Source organism: Sphaeramia orbicularis, chromosome 22, assembly GCF_902148855.1.
Source record: "Sphaeramia orbicularis chromosome 22, fSphaOr1.1, whole genome shotgun sequence".
NCBI classification, from domain to species: Eukaryota; Metazoa; Chordata; class Actinopteri; order Kurtiformes; family Apogonidae; genus Sphaeramia; species Sphaeramia orbicularis.
This window is the reverse complement of record NC_043978.1, coordinates 31,725,749-31,738,008: the sequence shown is the minus strand read 5'-3', so window position 1 is coordinate 31,738,008 and position 12,260 is coordinate 31,725,749. Positions and strand designations below refer to the sequence as shown.

The 12,260-nt window shown below is 40.1% G+C and overlaps 1 protein-coding gene across 5 annotated transcripts in view; it reads right to left on the bottom strand.

Annotated features, from left to right (window-relative positions):
* The window catches only part of actn1 (actinin, alpha 1), a 94,389-nt gene extending 82,703 nt beyond the window's left edge, over positions 1-11,686 (bottom strand). For 3 of the 5 annotated variants that reach the window (XM_030126208.1, XM_030126209.1, XM_030126213.1), the window contains exon 1: positions 11,222-11,686. In XM_030126208.1, the coding sequence (XP_029982068.1) occupies positions 11,222-11,329 (108 nt within the window). In that variant the 5' untranslated portion in view covers positions 11,330-11,686. The remainder of the gene's footprint in view (positions 1-11,221) is intronic. The other 2 variants (XM_030126211.1, XM_030126212.1) reach the window with 1 other exon arrangement.
* Positions 11,687-12,260: the final 574 nt, after the last annotated feature.

Genomic DNA, 12,260 nt, shown 5'->3' with positions numbered 1-12,260 from the left:
AACATTTTAGGTCATCTGGGCTTTTTTATCTGTAGAAACATGCTGTCAGTGAGCTAGAATGACAGCATCAGCTTCCAGTTGGTATTCTGTCTACGTGTTAGAAATGCAGTACACAAGATGTGACTTGAAGGTGAGGAGGTGGCTTTGGAGTTTGTTTCAGGTTTCTTTAAACTGCACTGAATTTTCCTTTTTTTTAATTTAATGGTAATTGTTGTTTCTGTTGAGACTCAGAACTTGATTGTACTTTAAATGCATCGTGCCTAACACTGTTAACGGCGGTGTATTTCGGGAGGAAACACCCTCAGGTAGCAGACGACGAAAGAGGAAAGTTATTTGATAGCTTCAAAAGGGTCAGTGATGATAAATTATTGACTCCTGGTTGACAATGTGACAAAGGATGGCCTCCTGAACACGTTCTCTTTGTGCAGAGGCCTGAAAGCTCCTCTGTCTGAGCCTCTTCTTCCACTCACTGCCTCCTCCCTCCTTCCCTTTCTCCCTCCTGAACTCCACCCACACAGCTACTCAGTGGAAAGGTGTGCCTGCTGCCTGCTTTTACCACGGTGTCTGTTTACTCAAAGCTGCTTTCACTTACATGAGACGCACCGCAGCTGCTCCTGTGAGGAGTTTAATACACTCATGGACTATGTGAGTACAGCACGAACACCCCCCCGGGCTTCAAAGACCGGCTTCACGTCGAGTACATGCACTTGAGAATGCATGTGGTTTGATTAATAGCATTAGCGGAGAAAAGACCCGGCTACATCCTTCCCATGTGGTGCAGAAAAATTCCTTGGAAACATGCAGACAGATTGCCTTTAAACCCCCTCTGGATTGTATGTTATTGAAGACATGTGACCATAAATACGTAGTGGTTCCAGACAGGGTTGAGCATTGAGCAGATTTTTGCTCTGCACTCTTTGCTCCACAGGAAATGCACCTTGACCCCAAATCCCATGGTGAATGAGGAATCCAAAAAGCTCCCCTTCTGGGGTTTCGAATCTGCCACCAAGCTGCAAATATAATACAAGTCTGTGCATACTGAATTTCCAATTATGAAACTGCAAATGAAGCAAAACAAACACATCCAAAGTCTTGAAACTGAGTCGATAATATTTATTGCACAATTGGCCTTGACACAGTCTTAATGACCTGTAACCAAGAGCTTTGGAGCTCATGTCTGTATACCTTTCTAAATTTGGAGCATGAGCCTGAGAAAATAAGCTTTGCAAGAATTTGCATCAGTGCCCCGGCATTTGGGAGCTGTTCAGATAAGAGCCTGGTAATTGCTCACATTTGACTTTTCAAACAGAGAATTCTACAAAACAGATGCATTGTGCAGCTTGATGAGGAAGAATTAGCGTTCGCTTTCCTGAAACAAACAGAGGAGGAACTATTCATGTGTAAGTACTGCAGCTACAGCGTTAAAATGTTTTCCAGACGAGAAAGAAGAAAGAGTCAGGAGCTCTCCCAGACACAAAATGTTTGGATTCGCTTTCTCAATCACTGGCACTGGAGCAGCTATGAGACCCAAAAAGTTTCAAAACACAAAGGAGATGTCGTTCACCAATATCCAAGGAGAACAGGCATTTCAGAGGCAAAACCTGTGCCCAAAGTAAAAATCCAGATGGAGTAGGCTGTACATTTTTTATTAGTTTTATATAACCAGGGTTGCTTAAAGTTTAAATATCTAATTAACCTGTTAACACAGTGAAAACAGGCTGGTATTTTCACCAGCTTAAGTAGTAAAACAACTCCCTAAAGGTTGTAGCATTGTGAGCTGTCCCATTGACATTTCTTAGGTAAACAACACTGCCACCAGTTCTCCCACTAGAGCCACAATACACTGCACATGAGAACAATAGACCTGGCTGAGACGTAGAGCCGGGTTATGTAAGAGCCATTAGACACAGGTCAGTATCTTCTGACACACCATACATCATCCAGGAGCTACAGGCTATAAAAAGTACATGGCTTCCTCCTTACTGAAAGCTTCTTATTAGCAGCAGATAACAAGATGTTTCGGTTAATTATGAAATGTGCTCCATCAAACTCGGACCGTGACAGTGCAGCATCAACTTAGAGCCAAAAAGAGAAAAGACAAAGAAGAGGCAAGACGGTGGAAAAGTGAGCTTGTCTGTCACTATTTACAGGTTTAAAAGAAATGATGTGGGGTTTAATTAACTTACTGACATTACAGCTCTGCTCATTTATTAATCATTATTCACATAAAACAGACACTTCTATGTCTTGACATAAAGCTTATTCTGAACTTATCATCTTTAAATTATCAAATCTAACCACCTAATTGTGTCCACGGTCAATAAAATTATAAATGGAGCTGCTTGATAGAGTTCTGACTTCATAGTTTGATCTGAACTAAAAGTGCTGTTGTGAAACCTCCCCTAGACCACAGACAAGGCCACGCAGAGGTGATCTTGATCTTGAATCATTTCTAATGTGGGGGAACTTTTTTTTGGGATATTTTTGACTTTTGGAACAGTTACAGCAGGCAACCATTAGCATTAGTGGGCAAAAAATGAGATGCAGTAGCACCGTTTATGTATTATTAGAACTTGCTTCAGGAGAAGTTTGGGGAGTTCAAAGTAGTCTTGTTTTGCAGTTGAAGTTGGTTCTGCTTCTAATAACACTGTGATAATAACACAAGAGTGACAATGAAAACAACGTGTTTCAAGTATTGACATCAAACGCACCAGTCACTGTCAAGTACACAGAGATGCAACCCACACAGGAGATGATACCGGCATGTACTTATGTCACGCAAAGTTTGTTAGTGTGTTTGCAGTACTGATACCAACGATCAAATGAATACAGAGCAGCAAATGTCAGACTTTAGCTTTCAGGTTTTAGAAGTCCCTAACATGAGCCACAGGGTCCTGATGACCTTTACTACTGATGTCCCCAAGCAGTTTGGGGGGGCGGGGGGCAAGAGTGGGCAATGCCCTCCTAAACAAACATCCTGCCCCCTGAAATGAAAGTTTCCAAAGTTTGGGTAAAGGAAAATGACCTGCACAACAGTGGGAGACTTAGAGGAATTAGTAAAACGCCTTAAGATTCACTTTCAGTTTGTACGGTCGTATGGTCTGCGTGTACTCATTGTGAGGTACGGACAGCAGGGAACACACCCCCCATATAATTCCTGGCCAAACCTGTCCATAGATGCGCTATAGCAGGAATAGCAAACATATGGCCGGCGTGCCAAAACCAGCCCGCCAAAGGTTTTAATTTGGCCCACAGTATGAATTTGGAAAGTGCAAAACAAGTTATCAAGAGTCAAAGGTGTCATACTGGTTTGAGTTCAGGTTCCACATTCAGCCTAATTGTGATCTCAAGTAAAATAATAGCATAATAACCTATAGATAATGGCTCCAAATTTAAATCAAAATTTCATAGTAAAAAGTATCGGATCGGTATCTGCAAAACTAATCAATAAAAAAATGGGATTGGAAGCAAACAAATCCAGATCGGAACATCACTAACCTTTACCTTTACCTCTGCTGTCTTTCACTATCATCCCTCTAATGCCCATCTACAAATCATGGAATATGTACAAAAATGCTCATAAAACAATATCTGATTAAAAACGTTCAGGCCAATCTGCATCTCTTATTCCATATTCATGAAACGCTGCACACCTCAAGTCAAATCTTATGACTGAATTATGCATAAAGTTTCCTGCGACATATACAGTGGATGCTCCTGGTCTGTCTCAGCCGGATGTCAGCATATGACCCCATCAATCATGACAAACGAGACACAGTCATGACAGCGTGACCGGGGCGGCCGGCTGGGTCTGAAGAGCACTCCTGCTGGGATTTACTGTCCGGCCGTGCTAAACATGACAGCGAGCAGACTTACGATTATGAGCATCCGGGAACCTTTGAGATAGGAAGTCATGGCCCTGTTTTTTTTTTTTTTTTTGTAGAGATGAAGTCCTAAAAGGTGACTAAGAAACTGTGAACCAGCTCCTGCAGAGAAACAAACACTGCTCACTTCCCTGTGGTGTTTTTGTTTCAGACAGGTGATACTGGAGAGAAAGTAGTGTCAGTTTTGTTTAATGATTAGAATAAATGTGGGTCATTTTTTAGTGCCCTGCTCAAAGGTACTTTAAAAGAGTAAGTCTGGAGTAGTGCAGTCTTTGTATTCAGACACAAATTTCATAGACCTTCAGTTGTCCAAACGTAACTGCCAGGTCATTGCAGTGACATTTTTATTAATTAATATCATAGACACTTTAGTAAAGATGTGGAAAATAATAGATTAGCTTGATCATCAGTTTTAGGGAATTTTTAAAGCAGAAATACTAAAGCAAAATTTTGCACTAGTTGCAGATTGTCAAATGCAAAAATTTTATGATTTCTTTGGAATATCTGACAATAGTCGCTTTTCCATTGACCCTTAAATTGTGCAAAGATAACCTGTGCATAAAAATGTACCTAATGGAAAAAAACAACAATTTCGCCAAAACCCTCATTTTTCGATTAAAAGTTTTTGCGCTGGCAAGAGGTGTTTTTTTTGGGAATAGCGTAATTGGTATATCACACAAACTACAATGGAAAGGCCTTTTTCTGGAACTAGAGTCACCTGAATAAAAAAAAACAACCCAAAAGAAAACCGGATGTTGACAGACATTACAACAGGCGAAGTAGAAGAGTTTTAACAGAAACATGGCGCGGTAGGTGTGGACACACCAGGAAACTGAATTATTTTTTCATTTAGTACGGGATAGAGGGGTAATATATAATAATAATGAATATATCTGTAAATCAACATGATATCTACGTTTGTCGCCATGTTTATGGAATGACTTCTTGTGTCATCTCATGATAATAAATAAACAACTTATCGCATTTATAATTTAATGGAAAAACCGACATTACGCACTTCTGTTTTTTCGACATTTAGTAAATAACATTAAAGTTTTGTGCATATGTCCAATGGAAAAGCAAATAATGACACTTAATATCTTTGTACAGATTTCCTGAAGAAAAAATATATTAAAATGATAACACTTTGGATACACCAAATTGCCACACTGATGGCTGATATCGATGTTACAGTCTGATTCTTTATTCTGTATTTGTTGTTATTTATCTCCCTTTGAATGAACATAGATACAAATACACAAATTTGTTTAAAAAGAAAAAAGAAAAAAATATTTGTCTGTGTCATCAGTGAAAAGACAAGTTTACAGCTGATACTTATACTGACTGATATCAGCAAATATTGGCCCATAACAATGCCTGGCTGATATAACCGGGCATCCCTACATAACATGGTAATGTAGATAGTCTCTCAAAGTGTGTTTGTGTGAGTTTATTAACATTTTGAGCCATAGACACTAAAAGAAAACTGGAAAAGTAATTAGCTCATTGTTGATTTTTGATTTTTTTCATAGAATTTGTTCGCAATAACAAAATCATAGACTTTTTTCTAGGTTTATAAGAGGGAAGGGATACTGTTAAAGTCATATTACAAGTTTGGTGAAGTCTGATGAACTAATGACCCACAGATGACAGCAGTACTTCTGTCATGCTGTCATGTAAAACTATAATACTGGCATGTGAGTTTAATCTTATAATCAAGTCCAGTTCTCGCTGACATTTGCTACTGTAGCCTGCAGGGTGAAAAACATCACATGATAGATCCAAGGCAGTTTACTGAATATGGAAAAAAAAAATGACACACTCTTGCATGCTCTCATGTTTTATGTAGTGAAAAGAAGCAACATCTCAGCACATAACGCCTTCGTCAGGACAGAGAGAGGAGTCGCCTGCTCCAGACAAGAGGAATTCAGTCTTTTGACATTCCCTGCTTTGCCACTGCTGGTCTGTGACGCTCTCCGTCTTTTGTTCAAAAAGGTGCATCATGGGAACAGAGGAATCTGATGACAGGAAGCATTTTGTGAGGTGGCCAGCTGCCTCATAGGTTCCAGCTGACACTACCCTTCGCATTATGCAATCTAGTAAACTTCTGTTGTAACAGGATGGAACACGTAACTGTTTTTGGTGTTCTTTAACTGAAACATCATACAGTCATTCTGGCTCTGAGTCAATCACCTTTACATTAACAGATCCGCTACTTCAGAAAAATCCTATCCAAAAGAAACAGCAGGCACCTTTTTCATCCTGAAAACAATTTTTTTGCAGATTCAGTAAATGTTACTCAAGCTGCAGTTAAATGTGACTTAGATGTAGGTCAGAATGCCGGCTGCCAGCAACAGCCCTGCCTATGGAGTGCTGATTAGTCAAAGTGGGGTGTGTAAAGTGGTGACAAGTCTGATGACTGATGTGCTTAGTGGTCACTTCCTGCATATCTGTCACAAAAAAAGACAAGTTCCTGCAAAGCTGCCGGTCCTGCAGGGTGGATTAATGGAGTCTACAATTGTCAATCGTAGAAATGCATTGACAGAGCCACTGCTGCTGGTTGCTAGTCTGAACACCAAGACCTTGATTATGTTCCAAAAAGAAAACAAATCTATCACCTCAGCCAAAAGGTTACACAAAGAGGCATACCTGCTGTTTTTCTTACTTAGTAGGTCAAGAAAAGACATGCAGCTTAAAATAATGGGAAGGGTTCATGTTAAAGGTCAACTTATTCTCGGCCTCTTTGCAGATCCAGTAGTCAACATGTTTGTGGTTATTTTTTTTTTGTTTTTATCTAATATTCAATACAATTAATTCATCTTAAAACACACTGTTCTGCGAGAATACTCAGATTTAAGTACAAATTTCACTCTTTTTCGATATTTACTTTAGAAAACGTCCAAGAGATATTTTGTTAAATTTTCGCTGAACTTTCTAATGTTTAAAGTATGAGGATCCCAGTATCTATTCATTTAAATTAACATTCAGAACTGGTCTTTTAATTAAACATATGCCTAAAGGTATTTCACAGAAGCTTTGAGTTGGCCTTCCAAAGTCTGACACTTCATTTTTACTCCAAATTTGTATAGTTTCCAAATATTTTTTTTAAAGTCTTGATTACTTAAGAGCTGTGTTGGCCATTAAAAAAAGGACAAAAAAGAACATACTGGTCCACGCCTGTCATGTTCAGTCCAGGCTCATCAGTTTCAGGTCAAAAGAGACAACACAAAATGAGAAAAGTTCTTGGCAGAAGTGAACAAATCATGATATCACTCATCTTATCTATGACCTGACTTGTGCAGTCTGTGCTGGGGAATGTGGGTGTGGGATGGGAGTGTTTGGAAATACAGGGGTTGGGGTGTGGGCGATGGGAAGTGGGAGGTTTACAGGCAGGGCCGGTCGAAGGTGCTGCAGCTTATGTCCTTATATGGACAAACATGGACAAATTAGCCACAGCAGTTAACACCTGAACTCCACCTCCTTGCTGTGAAAAATGTGGAAAATCTCCAACAGGCCTAATGTTAGATCAGTAAATCAGTCAGAGTCATTTGTAAGGATAGATCATATGTTACATGTTAGACTACAGGAGATGGCTGCACCGTTAAAGAACCTCTGGCTCAGTGTACACGAGACAACTGAGTCTGTAAAGACATTAAGATTCCAAGATACCACATCCTTTATACTTGGGGTCAAGTTAAGACTTGCACTGGACTCAAAATATTTTAAGCACTCCCTGACATGCTAGGCTCCTGAGCATTAAAGTGTATTGCAAAACAGATCCCAACAAACAGTCATGGTTTGGTGGTTTGTCCTCACCTGCCCGTTATGTGATTTTCTCTATGTTTATGTGTTTTTCTGTATAACAGGTAAGTACTTTAAGACTAAAACTGACCTGAAATTAAAAACAACAAAGACCCAAGGGACTTTTTGGAACCTGACTCTCAAAGCAGGATCCTTCTGGAGGTAAATCTTTACTCATCAACAATAGGCCTCAGGCTGCAGACAAGTGTAGCAGCATATGCAGGGAAAAGCACCAAGAGATGTAAGCTTTAGTTTTATTCACATCACTGCATCTACCAGCAATATGTGATACAGCATGATGGCAAAATCTGTCAAACTGTTAGATCCTGCCATGTTTTTTCTTTGTCCTTGACATATTTATTCTGCACATCACAGCTCTGTAAAAACACCTTATGAGTGAAGAAGGAGCTCCAAGCTGTTATTTCATTAGTTCATTAACATTGGATGTGTCTCAACATAAATATGTAAAGACTAACAACTCTGGAGTGTATTTCCAACTGACTCTAAGCTACTTTAGACATAAAATCATTCATAACAAAGCTTATGAGCTCTAACCCTTTAGCTGTGTCTTTTGTTATGTTTACACTTCTGAATGAGGCCTGTTGTGGTTTTACTGATGAACACTGTATGTTTTGGAAAAAGGGTTGAGAACCAGCAGTAGATAAACCTCTGTACCACACCAGTTTTCATACCTTCCACTGGAACTATGTCGACTGCTTTGTCCCTATTGAACGCATTCAAATTCAAGCAATTTTCTCAATGGAGAAAAAATCAGCAAACACCTCGGTTATCTGCCGATCCGAGTTGACTGCTGAAGCCTGTTAAAGAATTTGGGTGTGTGTGTTTCTGTGTGCACACATGCATATAGATGGGTGTGTGTGTCTGTTAACTATGCTCCCCTTGAAGCTGAGGACAGAGGTATATGCCTGCTAGGGGGCTGCTGTCATCCCTGTCAGCCTGTAATTGTCTGTGCCTCAAGTCAGATCTCATCATAACTACTTATCACCACCGTCTGCAGAGAGAAACAGATGAATAAAACATCCTGCTCTCTGCATCAGTGGGAGTCATCAGACACAAATGCAAGGGTTGTCTCAGGAAAGTGTTACATGATCATCTCTGTTTTCTGGAGATGTATGAAGTAGTGTCAGGTATTAGAGCACTAAAAACTTTCACTGAGGTGTATTCAAAGCTGTGATCCACTACAAAAGCTACGGCAAGGGTCTCAAACATGCAGCCCGGTTCAAATGCAGCCCCCCCAAAGGTTCCAATTTGGCCTGTGGGATGAATTTAAAAAGTGCAAAAATTCCAGTCAAGGCATTTTAGTTCAGGTTCCACATACAGACCAATATGATCTCAAGTAAAACAATAACATAATAACCTACAAATAATAATGACTCCCTATTTTCTTCTCGGTTTGATGTGAAAAAAAAAATTACATTATGCCTATAAATAATGACAGCTTCAAATTATTGTCTTTGTTTTAGTGCAAAAAGTAACATTAAATTATGAAAATATTCACATTTACAAACTATCCTGTAACAATAAAATGTGAATAACCTGAACAAATATGAACAACCTGAAATGTCTAAAGAAAATTAAGCATGATTTTGACAATTTTCTGCCTGTTTACAAGTGTTTAGTGTCTTTGTAGATCTGATCCATAATGTACGTGTATAAATGATAAGTTGAGGAATAATATTGTTAAAATTGCACTTATTTTTTCTTAACAAATTTCAGTTTTTTCAGGTTATTCACATCTTTTTTGTTTGGATAGTTTATAAAAGTAAGTATTTTCATAATTAAAGGGGGGGTTTTTTGCACTAAGACAAAGACAAAAATTTGGAGTTGTCATTATTTATAGATTATTATGCTATATTTTTACTTGTCCGGCCCACTTCAGATCAAATCGGGCTGAATGTGGCCCCTGAAAGAAAATGAGATTCCATGACAAATGCCCACAACCTTAATGAAAAAAAGAGACAAATGCCCACAATTTGTAGTATGGCATTATTCCAATGGGGGAACTATATGAAGTATGCAAACACTGACCCTAACCCTAACCCTAACAATGTATATAATTTTGTTACTTTTGTTGCAAATAAAATATTATAAAATAAAGTTGTGGGCATTTGTCTCTTTTTTCATTAAGGTTGCGGGCATTTGTCTTGTGGGCATTTGTCTTGTGGGCATGTCTGCGCACCGAAAATGAGTTTGAGACCCCTGAGCTACAGCATCAGATGATGATGATGATGATGATGATGATGATGATGAAGAGGAGGAAGCAGTCCAGCCTCCTGTTCACACCTGACATCAGTCCTGCATACCTACACTGTATTTCCTTTTATTCGCTTTCGCCCGGTAGCAGACTGTCGATGACATAATCCAGGAAACTAGAGCTTTGCAGAGCAAGAAAGAAACTGGGGGAAAAGTTTTCCAACAGCAGCGAGAGGGGCCGATTATTACCATTTTTGGGCACGCTTGCTCCCATGCAAGCCCAGCCCAAACCACAGCGCTTACTCAGATTCCACAGCGCTTTTCTTCCCCCTTTTTCAAAGCGGACGAAAAGTATGGGAGCTAGAAAAAAAAAAAAAAGTAGCACCACTTCTCGAAATCAACCATTCATATTCTGTCTGTCTGGGAAAAGGGACGGCAGCTGTGAGACGCGTGGAAGATGATCAGGTTCTACTTTAGGACAATACACGGATACTTCACAGCTCATATTCAACCAACAGACTAGAACAGCAAAAAACAGACTGTGATCGGCAAATAGAAGGGTAATTTATCTCTAAAATGATTCAATTCTGCCCTAAAAACTGCAACATGTTGCTGTGATTACGTGCGAAACTCGCGCGTAAATTCGCCAAATGAATAACAGAGACGCAGAGTGAGTTGTGGTCGGTTTATCCCCCTCCTCCTCAGACACACACGCACACACACACACATATACACACTCCATCCCCCGGTTGTTAAGCATAGCCTAATCCACGTCGCATCATAAGCCAGATGACAGGAGGGGCCAGCCGCACATATGCAGTCAAGCGCATGGCTGACATCTGTTGCGCTGGAAAGGTGGGCGCCGTGCAGTTTTAATTGTTTTCCTACCCTCTTGTACTCCCCCCTACTGTTAAACCCCCCCTTACCCTGCTGCAAAGATAATGGGGGTGGGCCTCTTGTAATTACTCCTACAGGATATTTCATAACCCTATACAGGATATGTGTAAGTGTGCGCACATTTACAGCCCAGAAAAGTTCTGGAGCGGCATCTGCGTGTGGTTCAAAGTAGCTCAGAATGCCGCACAGGTGATAATGAGCCTGATAATGAAACTAAACAGCTACCAATCCGTGTTTGTCTGCTGATCCCTGCTGATCTGTCCGCTATTAAAGTAGTCCAAGCGGCGCATGCGGTAGTAGACTTCCTCATTTCTTTGCCATAATAATACCAATCATGTTTATTGTTACCACCTTTACGCACAGGGTGGGGTGGAGGGGGTAGGTAGGTAGGGTGGATATGGATAGGTAGGAAGTCTGGGGCTCACCTTTCTCTGCTGTTTCTCCCACGCAGGATCCAAGAGCAGATCCCGATCCCAGTCATCTTCTTGTTGCATATAATCAACCTCTCCATCATATTGATCCATATTATACATGTATTTATAAAGCTTTATATATAGACGCTCTCTGCCTGTGTCGTACGTCCCCCGGTCCTCGGCGAGGTGATGTTACAGCTGGATCTGACACTGGAGTCTGTCTACTCTCCTCCACGCATTCAAGACGGTGTGTGGATGAAATTAACGGTCCACCCCCTGCTTCCCTCTCTCTCTCTCTCTCTCTCTCTCTCTCTCTCTCTCTCTCTCTCTCTCTCTCTTTCTCTCTTGCGCTGTCTTTCCCTCTTGCTCTCTCTCTCTCTCTCTCTCTTTCGCCCTCAAACTCTGCCTCTTTTCTTTTCCTATCTGCTCTATTTTCCCCCAGTAGGAGCTCTCGGCAGTAGGCAGGTCTAGTAGCGAGGAGCGACAGACGCAAAAACTTTGCTTCAGACAAATTGAATCGATAACCAACCCTGGAATCTGATTGGACGCCCCGAAGCACAAGGCCCGCCCACTCAAAGTCGATTGGCTAGTTTTGCTGTCACGGTGGAGGCTTTATATCCAAGGTTGACTGCATAGCTTGACTGAGCCAAACTCTGCAAGACTGTAATCAGACTGAGACAAGAGTAACACGTTATTTACAGAAGGACATAAAGTTCTGGAAAAATTAAAAAAAAAAAAAAAAAAAAAAAAACTTTTTATAATCTATCAGCCCATATTTTTGTGACCATATTGTTGTTTTAATTGGTGTTTGGAGGTTTCAGACTAAATAACCCTTAAATAACTGTTACTGTAGCGACTTCTAAATGATATTTTCTCTACATTTTACCTTTCACAAGTGATTTATTACAATTTATTATAATACTATCCTCTACATTTTCCATTTTTCAGTGATAATCAGGTATTTTCCTATATTTAACTTACTGATCCTGTAGATGTTCATAAAAGCTCAGACTAAATTCAAAGGTTATTTTATCAAAACAGATAAAACTGA